The sequence below is a fragment of the Bos mutus genome, chromosome 9 (assembly GCF_027580195.1).
Source record: "Bos mutus isolate GX-2022 chromosome 9, NWIPB_WYAK_1.1, whole genome shotgun sequence".
Taxonomy (NCBI): domain Eukaryota; kingdom Metazoa; phylum Chordata; class Mammalia; order Artiodactyla; family Bovidae; genus Bos; species Bos mutus.
Genome location: NC_091625.1, coordinates 11,658,282 through 11,671,899, shown reverse-complemented (window position 1 = coordinate 11,671,899; position 13,618 = coordinate 11,658,282). Strand labels below are relative to the sequence as shown.

General features: G+C 36.4%; 1 protein-coding gene across 1 annotated transcript in view; it reads right to left on the bottom strand.

The window, feature by feature from the left end:
• Positions 1–13,618, bottom strand: part of RIMS1 (regulating synaptic membrane exocytosis 1) — a 599,571-nt gene that overhangs the window by 89,275 nt on the left and 496,678 nt on the right. The window contains 1 exon segment of the mRNA XM_070376186.1: positions 11,703–11,869. Within this exon segment, the coding sequence (XP_070232287.1) occupies positions 11,703–11,869 (167 nt within the window).

The following is a 13,618-nucleotide window of genomic DNA, read 5'->3' as shown; positions in this document are numbered from 1 at the left end:
AGGTGCACATTTTAACTGGGCTTTTTAAGGCTATGCCATTTAGAGAACTCTACATTATTCAGGAGCTGAATAAGTCAGCATCTACTCTTGGTATTTCTCCTCCTTTTAGTACAGATTTCACTGGATTTGAAAGGTGTTTTCTATAGTTTATAATTTAAGGAAGCTGTTGTCTCCTAGTTTCATAGTAGACAAAAGTTTAATCTTCTTCTTACAAAATTTGGGTAGCTTTCAGTTGGCAATTAGAGATGAATAAAAATATCTATTGTCTTCAATCTGCAGTCTGTGATCATGAGTTCTATTTAGGAAGTAAAATCGATTGTATTACTCGATGACTGCCTTGAACACAAATTCTTTATGAGAGTGATTAAGTCTCCCAAAGGTAATCACTGGTTCCTGGAGGCGGGAGGAATGAAAAGATCTCAGGTAACACACCCATTGGGTCCTCCAAGAGGCCACAGTGTATCAAGACAAACACAGAGTACCTGTGAGGTTAAAATGTCATGTGGGGAGGTCTTTAGGGAAACAACATCCAGAAATATAGTGGGGGCTGATAATGCTACAAATAAAGTGTTAGAAAGAGGACTGGGAGGAGTTAAAACTAGGGCAGCTTCCAACTTTTTGATTTGGGAACTAGGTGGTTAATGGGGTAGAAAGAATATACTTATTCTGTTCAAATACTAAATCAATCAATCATTTGTTTATTATTATTCTAAGAAACATTTAAGGACCTTAGTGATTATAAATAATGAACTAACTATATACACATGTATTTCCAGTCTATCATGAATTCAACCAAATATACATGTGTGTGTACACACACACACTGTTCAACAAAAGCTGGTGTGTGTACAATATTCAGTAAATACTGAAACATTAGAAAATAAAAGGGAACCTTCCTACATTGTTGGTGGGAATGCAGCCACTATGGAGAACAGTATGGCTGTTGTTCAAAAAATGAAAAGGAGAACTACCATATGATGTACCAATCCCACTCCAGAGGAAACCATAATTCAAAGCAATACAGGCACTTCAGTGTTCCTTGCAGCACTATTTGCAGTAGCCAAGACATGGAAGCAACCCCGGTGTCCATCCACAGATGAATGGATAAAGAAAATGTGGTACATATATGCAATGGAATATTACTCAATCATAAAAAATGAAATTTTGCCAATGTTAGCAATATGGCTGCAAGTAGAAATGATCATTTTAAGTGAAGTAAGTCAGAAAAAGACAAATATTATATGATATCATTTATGTGGAATCCCAAAAGTGATATAAATGAACTTATTGACAAAATAGAAGCAGACTCACAGATAAAGAAAAACTTACTGTTACCAAAATGGAAAGCGGGTAGGGAAGGGATAAAATATGAGTTTGGATTAACAAACACACACTAAAATATTTATATATATATATATAAATTAGATAAACAACAAGGATCAACTATATAGCAAACTATATATATTCAATATCTCATAATAACCTATAATGGAAATGAATAGGAAAAAAATATACATACATGTATATGTGTATGTGTATATACACATATATACATATACATACATACATATATATATACATACATATACATACATATACACATATATATGTGTGAGTGCATGCATGCTAAGTGGCTTCAGTCGTGTCCAGCTCTTTGCAACTCTAATGGACTGTAGCCCTCCAGGCTCCTCTGTCCATGGGATTCTCCAGGTAAGAACACTGGAGTGGGTTGCCATGCCCTCTTCTAGGAGATCTTCCTGACCCAGGGATCAAACCCATGTCTCTGAGGTCTCCTGCTTTGGCAGGTGGGTTCTTCACCACTAGTGCCACACGGAAACCATTCCCCTCATATACATACATGTGTGTACACACACACACACACACACACACATAAATGTAACTGAATCACATTGCTGTATACCTGAAACATAGCAAATCAAACTAAAGTAAAAAAAAAACATATAAAAAAGTAAATACTTTCTCATATCATGTATGAACCATAAAATAGTATAAATGAGTCACAAAATGATAAAGTCAGAAAGCTGAAGATGGACACACAAGTGATTTCATAATGTAACTGCTGTTTTAGTTTACAAAGGAACAAAGATCATCAATTATTTTGGATGATGCAAATAACTTAGAAAACATTTCCACTAATTATAGGAAGCTAGGGCATAAGGTCTTTTGAGAATCCTTCAAGGTCTAGGGTTTTGAGTCATTAAACTGGGTATGTACTATGCATTCAGTCAGTGAGTGCTGATTATACCAATTTCATTATTGTGTCTGTGCTTTACGATGTCCTGGTTGAAATCAAGGTAATCATATTTAAAAATGAGTAAATAAATGTAGCTCTAAGTGATTATTTTCTTTAAAAAATGATAAAGTAAAAAAAAAGCCTTTACAATTTTTACCATATTGTTTTAAATTTAAGTTACCAAGTGTAGTATGAAATCTGTTAAGTATGTATGCTAAAGCAATGGATTTGAAAGTAAAATATATTATTTATATAGTATGTATCATACTGTGTAAAGCTATTGTACTAAAAAGCAATCCCAAGCACTTCTTTTACTTCATACACCAGGTGTATGATTCATAAATAAAATATGCAGTGGGAAAAAAGACCATCTAAGCTCAACATAGACCTAGCAGTCTGCAAGTTTCCTTTTTCTTTGAAATAGATTTTTTTCCTAATGTATCATGCCAAGGACTTGCAACATACTAGACAAACCATTGGCCAAATTATGATACTATCTGAATTAACAATACTTAATAGCTAAAGAATTAGAACTGAATCTCATATTTTAATTTTTTCCTTCAAATGACAGCACTAGAAATTATTGTGCCACATTTGTTTTAAAATACGCTTTTTTAAAGGCACTGATATTTCCTCTTTATATTTAATGATACATTTCATAAGTCTTGAATTAATAAAAAGGTTAAATCATCTGGCTCTCAATTCTAGCTCTACTGCTTATTGCCAAGTGAAGTCAATATGTTGCTTCACATTTTATTTATAAAAAGAGACTATTAGCAGTTACACTACTGGGCTGTTACAGCACTCGTGATATTGCATGTACACCATCTATTGGAATATCTTATAATCATAAAACACACTTTACATGTCACCACATTTTTAACACATTAAAAATTATGTATGTATTACACAGTCATGGAAAAATTACAAACGTGACATGTGAAATAACTGAAGTTTGGGAAGCATTGGTTTGGAGTGAAAGGATTCATATCCACTTTAAATTATAGGATAATTTCCATGGAAATATGAAGACTGTCCCAAAGAACAGATATTTAATGTTGACAACCAGACTTCATACATGGAGACCATAAAACTATTAGCTGTTTGTTTATGTAATACTTCCAGGTTTAAAATCAGCAATCAGTTCTCCAACATGCAGATATAAACATGTAAACACAGTAAGATAAATAGAAACTTCAGAATCTGTTAGAAAATTCCCATTAGAAATACCCCTTTATGTTTTGGCATAAAAATACAGTAACAAATTGAGTTCCTCTCAGAACAGCATTGGAGGAGGAAATGGCAACCCACTCCAGTGTTCTTGCCTGGAGAATCCCAGAGACAGCAGGGCCTGGTGGGCTGCCGTCTATGGGGTCGCACAAAGTCGGACACGACTGAAGCGACTTAGCAGCAGCAGAACAGTCACCCTGCTGTTTGAGAGCGAACAGAGTACAGGGCATCCTTCCTATAGCCAGTGTGTGCAGTAGTGACCGCACATCAAACAAAAGGGTCACATCAGTGGTCCTTTAGGAAGCCCTCACGTGCTGTGGAAATTACAGAGCATTGAAGCAAAGCTAGTCAACACCTTACCAACAGGAGTGGCCTCCTACACCTGACTCTGCCCCGAATCCAAAGGTGGTACTTCTGGACAATCAGTCCATAGCCCCAGAGTAAATGCACTGCTCATGCCTGCTGTCAAAAACCAAGATCACAACTACAATCATATCCCTCACAGTGAACGGGGTTTTGAACCCCAAAGTTGAATTCTTTTTCTCTTTCAAAACTATTCCTAGGAAATAAATTGGTTTTATTTGAAAGTTGCTTTAATATAGTCAATTCACTATAGGATTCACAACCTATGTTATTTTCCTTGCACTTAAAAGATGTATAAACTATAGCTTTCTAATAATTTGTTACACTTAAGATGTGCTGTTAGAAGTATGTAAGTTAATTTCTTGTGTATTGTGGGGAAATAATAAGAAGAGAGAGTTACATTTTTATTTCATTTAACAACAGTATTAAATGAAATGTGTAACTTCTTTTAGGATAATTAATTAAATTGGAAAATTACACTCTCTTAAATAAAATCAAGTATGATTTAGTATCATAAATAGATGAGCATGTACTTACAAGCAAAGTTATTAATATAGTTTGTTGGTTTGAACTTTCAAAGATTTTTTTCACCTCAAATAAAATAATAAATGAAATAAACCTTCTAATACATTCTTCCAAACACAGTCTTATTTTTCTCATTAAAGAAAAGTTTCTAATTAACAGTATCTATGATGTCCATTGAGCATGCTCTTTAAAATATTTGAAATGTTAAAAATTATCTGTTTAATCCTTACAGGGAATTCGATTTCTACAAATAACAAAATGTTACAGCATACTTTAAAACTCCATATGCAGTGTAGCTATTTTTCCCTAAGAGACAGAAGTCGTGTCTGAGATCTAATTACAAATGATCACTTTGACAAGTAACTCCCATCTTTATGAGGTATTCTGGGTTTCCATCAAAATTTGAAAACTTTATTATAACTGACCATTTTTATTGCCTATTAAGTAGGAAGCATTTATCTAATACTCTGCTAACTTTCCCAGATTTCAACAAAACATCTCAGTAAACCTATAAGGAACTGACAGAACACATGAGTAAAAACACACAGAATGGAGCTGTTCATATCAGACTGCTGCTGCTTCCCTTCAAACTGCAGTCCTTTATATATATATATTTTTTGACTGCACAGCTTGCAGAATCTTAGTTCCCCAGCCAGGAATGGAACCAGACCCCTGTAGTAGTACTAAAGGTTTGCAAGGAAGACTCTCACCAGGAAAATCTACTCACTTGCCCCAAGAGCTCAAATTCGCTACTCTAAGGATTGTCTGTTACTTACATTCACAGGTCAAAAGAATTGTGTTTATGTGCTGGACATGGCACAATTTAGCAACTCAGTTGCATGGCCCCTTCAGTCATATGGTATACTAACAGTATCATTTAGTAATTTCACCATAAAGGCAGAGAGTTTTTAAAGGGCACGTGGCACAGTCTTCCCATCTCTCTACTGCTTCCATCTGGTCACGGAAATAATAATAGTCCACTCATCAGTCTTAGACAATTAAAATGAAGAAATTCCATGAAAGAAGAATGCCAAAATATATTTCCTTCCTCAGATATTGATTCAATATCCAGCATCTCTCACTGTGTTCCAGTTAGTTTCTCCCCATCACCAAATGTCCATGTTATTTTCCTTTCTTTTTAGTACTTCTGCAGATCTCAGTTGACTTTGTTTTTCCATAGGAGAACAGGAGGGCATGCAAAATTGTGTGGACAGCTTTAAAATTCCCTCGTGGTCCTCTTGACTATATTCAGTGTCAGTAGGCATAATAAGAAGTATATAAAAATGAAAGTTTCATTTGTTATTCTGAGCTATAGATACAGCAAATAATTTTGCAGTTAAGTATTTTTCAAATGCCATCACAAAATTTCCAAAGATTATTTTTAAATGGTATCTTGTATTCCCTTGTGGAGCTGAAGAACTACCATGAAATTAAGGGCATTTGAAATTTTCTGTAATATTTTTCAAGCATAACTGCAATATCAAGATTGATTTTCCAGGAGATAGTAAACTACGCACTCATTCTCTATCACATTTTAAAATATCGAATAATTTAACCTACAATGTTTTAAAATCCCTCAATAAGCATATTTCCTTAAGTATGCGCCTACTTATTATTATGCCTACTGACATCAACTGCCAGATTTTAGTAAATTTCCTGCTCTGAAATTACTATTTGTGTATAGGAGAAAGCTTCGCTTAAAAAGCTCTCATATCTTTCAAACTATGATTGTAGAAAAGAACTGCTTTTGAAAATATTCTTCTAAAAAGAGATGATAAAAAGACCAAAAACTATTTTCATCAAATATGCTCAGCAAGTTTGTTTATCAAAATTCACCTTGATATAGAAAGGCAACCTTGTAGATCTAGGCAAACCTTTGTCAATGCTGACAAAAGTTTATATGTGAAGGTCGCTGGGAAACTGTTGATTTTGACAGAACTAAAATTATGTATCATCTGAGTACAATTAAAGGATTTTATAGGATTATGCTTATATTTGGTTTTGTAGTTTGATCTTACATAAAACATCTGAAATTTGTCTGCCTGGAAAAAAAATTGATATATGATGAAGATGAAAAAAATTCAGAGCTATATCATAAAAATTCAGCCTCTTTTTGCGATGAACATTTTCTTTGATGCAAAAAATAAAAAAAAATAAATAAAACTTAGAAACTTAACATACTCTTTCTGACTTCCAGAACATGTGCATTTCTTATTATCAATTGCGGGCTTCCCGCAACGTGGGAGACCTGGGTTTGATCCCTGGGTTAGGAAGATCCCCTGGAGAAGGGAATGGCTACCCATTCCAGTATTCTGGCCTGCAGAATTTAATGGACAGAGGAACCTGGCAGGCTACATACAGTCCATGGGGTCACAAAGAGTTGGACATGACTAATCGACTTTCACTTGTCATGCTCCCTCTACTAATACACTCTACATTCTTTATGGTTGGAAAGGAAATGTTCTTCGAGAACTATTTAAGCTAATACTAAATGAAAATTATATGTCACACGTAGAACAAATCTGAAAAACAAGGGACCTCAAATCTTTATTGATGTTTATTATTTTGAACTCGGTTTCCCAGGTGGAACTAGTGGTAAAGAAATTGCCTGCCAGTGCAGGAGACAGAAGAGACATGGGTTTGAGCCCTGGGTTGAGAAGATCCCCTGGAGAAGGGCACAGCAACCCAGTCCCATATTCTTGCCTGGAGAATCCCATAGGCAGAGGAGTCTGGTGGGTCACAGTCCCTAGGGTTGCAAAGAGTCAGACACAACTGAAGCAACTTAGCACACATGCACTTTGGATTACTCTGTTGATTTTGTCCTGAAAGAATCATCCTAGAAATTACTTAAGTTTTAAGTACTTCGAATCCACGATAACATTTTTTTTGGAAGAACTTTAAATTCATTCTATCTACAAAAGGTTAATTAATATAAACAGTATAGTATATGCTTTTCTACTGTAGTTCCCTGTTTACATAACCTTTGAAAACATTAAGTATGTTTTGGTTTATTTTGAATGAAGCATTTACAATGCACCTAGGGGGAGAGACGTCCTTATTTCAGTTTACACAGAAACATGTGGTTTAGCTGGTGCCACCCCCAGTGGTCAAGTATCTTTTGCCTAATCATTATGTCAAACACAAAAGATTCAATATACGGTCTGTGAATTCCTAATATTCTGAAAATGATCTTTAAGAGATTGATCTAAATATATTTGTATTCTTCAACCTATACACATTCTGTAAGGGCTTAATTTCATTTTTTCCCCAAACAGGGTTTTTAAAGCTCTCTTTACTGCCTATTATCTCTTAGGCAGTAGGATGCTGGCTATCTAAAATGGAATTTCTCAAACTTCACTTGAAAACTATGTAACACATTAATTGATGTCCTTGGGAAATAGGTCTTCCAGAATGAAGTAATCTTGGTATATGCTGGAGTAAGCAGAGGTAAGCTATTACAAGGTAGAACTCAAAACCTCAAGAACTGTACTTTGTCCTGTGAATCATCAACAGGCAAGTGTAGCAAGCAGTGTTTGGGAGATGCTGGCCTATGTATCACGCTGTGCAGCCCACTGCTCATCTCAGAGGTGCCTATCTTGACATTTTCTTGGTTCATCACATACTTGCATAGATGGAATCAGAACCATATATGGTATTTAATTGCCTGCATACTATGGTTCTATATGATATGACAAGGTGAAGTCAGTGGTTTCTCTCTCTCTGGGTCCTTCAGGGGTGTACTGGACACGTGGTGGACTTTTAGATACTGAACGCTGTCTTCAGGGGATGCTGCAGTGTCTTCTAATGCTTTTAGTGTCTTTCAGTATAAAACCCATCCCAGGCAACGTAGAGCCAAGCATTCCATGTTATATCTTCATAGGAAGATAAAAGCAAAGATACTTATATGTGAACCCTGAACAACATGGGTTTGAAGTGAGTGGGTTTATATGCTGATTTTTTCAATAAATATAGCACATATTTTAATCTTAAAATTAACTAAGTGTGGGGAAAAGTTTGTGTTCAATGTGGAAAGAAAAGGCTAGGGTTTGAGTCCTGGTTTTATCTTAACCATCTCAGCTTCCTGCCCACATTGTCAAAGATCTGACCTCTTGTATAGGGATCAGATCAGATCAGATCAGTTGCTCAGTATAGGGAACCAGAACATAAAAAATAGGTTTTAAGCGTGTGGCATAGATATTATACTATCATGAAGTCTTGGGAAATAATAAAGTCTTTATGCTTGATTGGATCTCAAAGGTTTACTGGTATCTATTATGAAATGTAAATATATCTATTATCATATTGATCAGATACTTTATATATGAGCTTGAATACATAGAATTTTAAAACCTATGAAGGTAGTTACTAAAAATAAAGAAATGCAAAACAGTATTATATTGAGAAAAATAAATATTCACAGTGTTATAAACACTAGGAATATTTAAGTTTGAAGAGCCTGCAACCATTTGATATCATTTTGTTCTTTGTTTCTCCATTACAAACCCTCCTCTCAAGTTTTTCAGTTCAGTTCAGTTCAGTCACTCAGTCGTGTCCAATTCTTTGCGACCCCATGAATCGCAGCACGCCAGGCCTCCCTGTCCATCACCAACTCCCAGAGTTCACCCAGACTCATGTCCATCGAGTCAGTGATGCCATCCAGCCATCTCATCCTCTGTCGTCCCCTTCTCCTCCTGCCCCCAATCCCTCCCAGCATCAGAGTCTTTTCCAATGAGTCAACTCTTCGCATGAGGTGGCCAAAGTACTGGAGTTTCAGCTTTAGCATCATTCCTTCCAAAGAAATCCCAGGGCTGATCTCCTTCAGAATGGACTGGTTGGATCTCCTTGCAGTCCAAAGGACCCTCAAGAGTCTTCTCCAACACCACAGTTCAAAAGCATCAATTCTTCAGCACTCAGCCTTCTTCACAGTCTAACTCTCAAGTATTTACCACAAGGCTAATGGTGGATGCAAAGTAACTGAACTGTGTGTGTGTGTGTGTGTGTGTGTGTGTGCACGCATGTGTGTTAACATGTGCGTTTGTGCACCTATGGATATTCCTTGGGAAGAACATATATCAAAAGATAACTAGGTTTTAAATGTCAAAAGAAAGTCATGCCCCTCCGTATCTCATCCTACCCTCTTTATTCCTAAGTGTTCTAAGAAATCAAACATCTACCAATTATGACCTTGAGCATCGGGCCACAGGAAAATACTTCTTCACCTTAGCTTCAGGGGAAACTTGTTTAGCCATTAGTTTAACTGCCTGCCTTTACATAATCCACTTATATAAAAATAACTCAAACATGCTCCAAGCTACAGAGAAAAGAAAGAGGAGCTGAAAACAGGGAAATGCCCAGAGAAAACAGATTTGTCACTAAGAAATTCACTTGTACTGTTTCCAGGTCTAATCTCTGTCTTCACCAACTTCAATAAATAGAAATCATATGAATCAAGGAGGCAAAACATCATCTATCTTCTACTTTGTATCATGGTATAATATAGTGAGTGTTATCATTGGAAGGACTGATGCTGAAGCTGAAACTCCAATACTTCGGCCACCTGATGCACAGAACCGACTCATTGGAAAAGACCCTGATGCTGGGAAACATTGAAGGCAGGAAGAGGAGGGGATGACAGAGGATGAGATGGTTGGATGGCATCACCGACGTGATGGACATGAGTTTGAGTAAGCTCCAGGAGTTGGTGATGGACAGGGAAGCTGGCATGCTGCAGTCCATGGGGTTGCAAAGGGTCGGACACAACTGAGACTGAACTGAACTGATCTGATAAACTATCATTTTCCCACGAAGTAACCTTGGCTCTAATCACTATTATGTAATTCCTTCTCACGCTTTGTACAAAATCATAGTACCTTGCTCTTGAGCTGCCTAAAAATTCTGTTCTTTGCTTTCTTCCTTAAAAGCCATGCTGCCAAGTTTTTTCTGAAGATAAATTTTTGAAGACTTTATTCTCCTGAAATTTCAAGAGAATGACAGTGGACCCACATAGCATTCTCAGAGTTGGTTTGTGACGTGAATTCTATTAATTAGTTATACTTTATACCATAAGACTCAGGCCACTAGAGTCTATCATGAATATAAATTGTTTCTAGTGATTAAAAGTGAAAAGTTTTTGTTTAATCCCTATTTATCAATATTCTTGCTAAACTGAATAGGTTCTGAAACACAGTATCTTAATAATATTTCAATACAAGGGGATCAATTAGAATCATTTTTACACCCTCTAACCTAGCAGCTCAATAGATATATTTTTTAGCTCTTCTTTCTTCACTTTTAGAGAACTTAATACTCTGTTAGGACCAGAGGCAGAGAATATTCAAAATAAAGATAAAACGTTCCACTAATATCTTGACTGATCAGAACTTCTCTTGTAGATTCTCAGTGAGACACTGTCAATTAACAGTAAGATAACTGCTCTCAAATTACATCAACAGGTGAGCAAGGTGCAGAGAAATCCAGGAAGACAGAACACTCCAGGATCATCATTCAAACGTGCCATCATACCAGCTTTCAGAGTGTTAGGAAGATAACTGCTCCTGTTTTGAACATTTACATTTTATGGGCCTCTCAACAACCCAAAACTGCCTTCAGTCAAACTTCTACTTCTGGGAACTAGTTAAGAGCAAATACAAAATATGCCTTGTCCATACTGAGTCTGTTTTACTGAAGACAGGACCAGATTCCTGAGGTCTTTTCCCCTTTAGCAGGGTTATTTACCTCGTGAGAACCAAGATAATTGCTGGTGATTTAAACAAACTACATGCAAATCTCTTACAAGTCCCATAATGTAAAAAAGAGGCATGTGTATTTTGCAATCACCCCCACCTGAAGGTGTACCAACTGCTTGGGGACTGAAGACGAGCTCAGTAAATTATAGCCTACGGGAAAATGTAGCCTGCTCTCTGTCCTTCTGTAAATAAAACTTTATTGGACTACGACTGTGCTCACTCGTTTGCAGAGTTTCTGTACAATGACATTATAAATCATCGCAACAGAGGCTGTCCAGCAGAGCCTGAAGTATTTACTACTGGGCCCTTTACAGAGAGGCTTCCCAACACAGGACTAAAGAATGCTTTATGGATTTAATGATATTATAAGGAATTTTAGAGATTACTCTGTGGTTACAAGCCCCACCTGATAGGAAGGACCACAGAATCTGGGCAATATTACACAACAGTGAACCAAGGCTGAAGCCACCCTAGTTCTGGTCATTTCAGTGAAACGCTCTGGCTCCTCTACCTAAACTCTGAGCGAGAATAAGCAGGAGGCTAGGTGCACTTCTACCTGGTTGGCACGAGTGGTGGCCACTCACCTGATCCTGCCCCGAGGCCGCTCAGACTGCTCGGACAGGAAGCTGGTGCTGCTGAGGCGGGAGGCACTGCTGGTTCGGGACACGGCAGACGCGTCGCTGACGTCGCTGTCTGAGGATCTGGTGGAGACGTTGTCGCAGCTTCTGTACTGATCTGTGTGTGCGTTATACTAAGGAGTGAAAACAAGAGCGTGTGAGCTCCGTTACCGGGTGGGGGGAAGCAGAGATAACACGGTGAGGTTAGCGGCTACTCTGCCCGCATCAAGCAAAAGTGCACTTTTATAAAACTAGGTGTGAAATCTAAAGTGACCCAACGCTAGCATGATGTATGGTTTCCAACAGAACCATCCCGCGTCCTCTGAACGGTAAGAAGTGCTCTATGAGGACCGACTGACAAAATAATCAGAAGTGTCAATGCTTGGGTGGAAAATTTACTACATAAATGACTCGCACCTACTTACTACCTCAAAATTGCATTATTCCTCTTCTCCAGTACGTCAATTTCTCTTTTCTTGATTTTCATCACAGCCTACAAATTCTACTCACCTTCTACTCTACTCATGAAAGAGACTACTTCCTTTTGTCTGTGCTTCTTGAGGCATTCTAAAACTGATATTTAATTTACCCTACACACTCTCCCCATTTTAAGATGTCACATTCTTTCACATTTTACCAAAAAATATAACTCTCAAAAAAAAAAAAAAAAAGAGTTGATAAGAAAGCAAAGGGATTATGCCAAATTCAAGTGAGGTGATGGAGGCAAAGACAGAACTTTGACTTTCTCTCTATTACGGTTTAATTACTCATTTTCAGATTAAACTATTAACTAAGTGTTGAAAGTTAAAAAAAAAAAAGGATTCCTATTAAAATTTCAGTATATGCTACATCTCATATTTAAATGTCTTTATTTTTAAATTAATTAATTAATTTAGTTGTGCAGGCAGGTCTTATGTGGCACGTGGGATCTAGGTGCCCAACCAGGGATTAAATCTGGGCCCTCTGCATTGGGAGCGCACAGGGTTAGCCACTGAACCACCAGCGAAGCCCCTCAATGTGTCTTTGTATCTGTCTTAAGTATTTATTATCTAAAGTTGTAGAAATCATTAGGTAAAAGTTAAAATTGGTGAAGATGTCAAAAGTATTTTTTTTTCTATTTCTGCTTTACTGTCTTACTGCAACGAATCACACTGTGAGTAGCTTTATACAGTCTATATTTTTATGTGTGTTTAAATCATAATAAATAGTAAGGTTATATAAGTATCTACAATTTTGAAATAACAAATACATAATTGATTTTCTATTGTTAGGTACTGGAAGGTAAGATAACTTCTTACATAAAATAAAAGAACATATGACTAAAGGGACACACGACCAACACCAGCTATTTATGTTTCTTATCAAGCAATTTAATTCTGCATTTATGTGCTCAGGTGTGAAAACATCAAATGTTTGTTAAACTTGTAGAAAAACTCACCCTTCCTCTATGCTCCATATTATGTGAGTTTTAACAAATCTAAAATAATCCTAACTAGTTAAACATTTTGCATAAACAATTGTCTTGCTAAAGAATACTATGTAAAATGATGCTTAATTGTGGTTCTATATATACAATTATAGGACAATAATACTTACTTTAAAAGTTCTAGAAAAAGGACCATGTTTATTTAATAATTCTTCATATGACAGCAGTTCAGGGTGAAGGTATTTAAATGTTAGCTTTAATTTTCCATCTCTCACATGTATGTGTTGGGCAAAAAATTTCACAACTCCAAATTTATAGAATGTCTATAAATTCTATTTTCAGATAATTTTTTCATGATTGCATGATTTATTTTTGAAAGCCATATGCTAAATAGTAATCCAAAAGAAAATGCATATATGTTAATATGTTCAGAAATGAGCTATTTACACAACTTTGT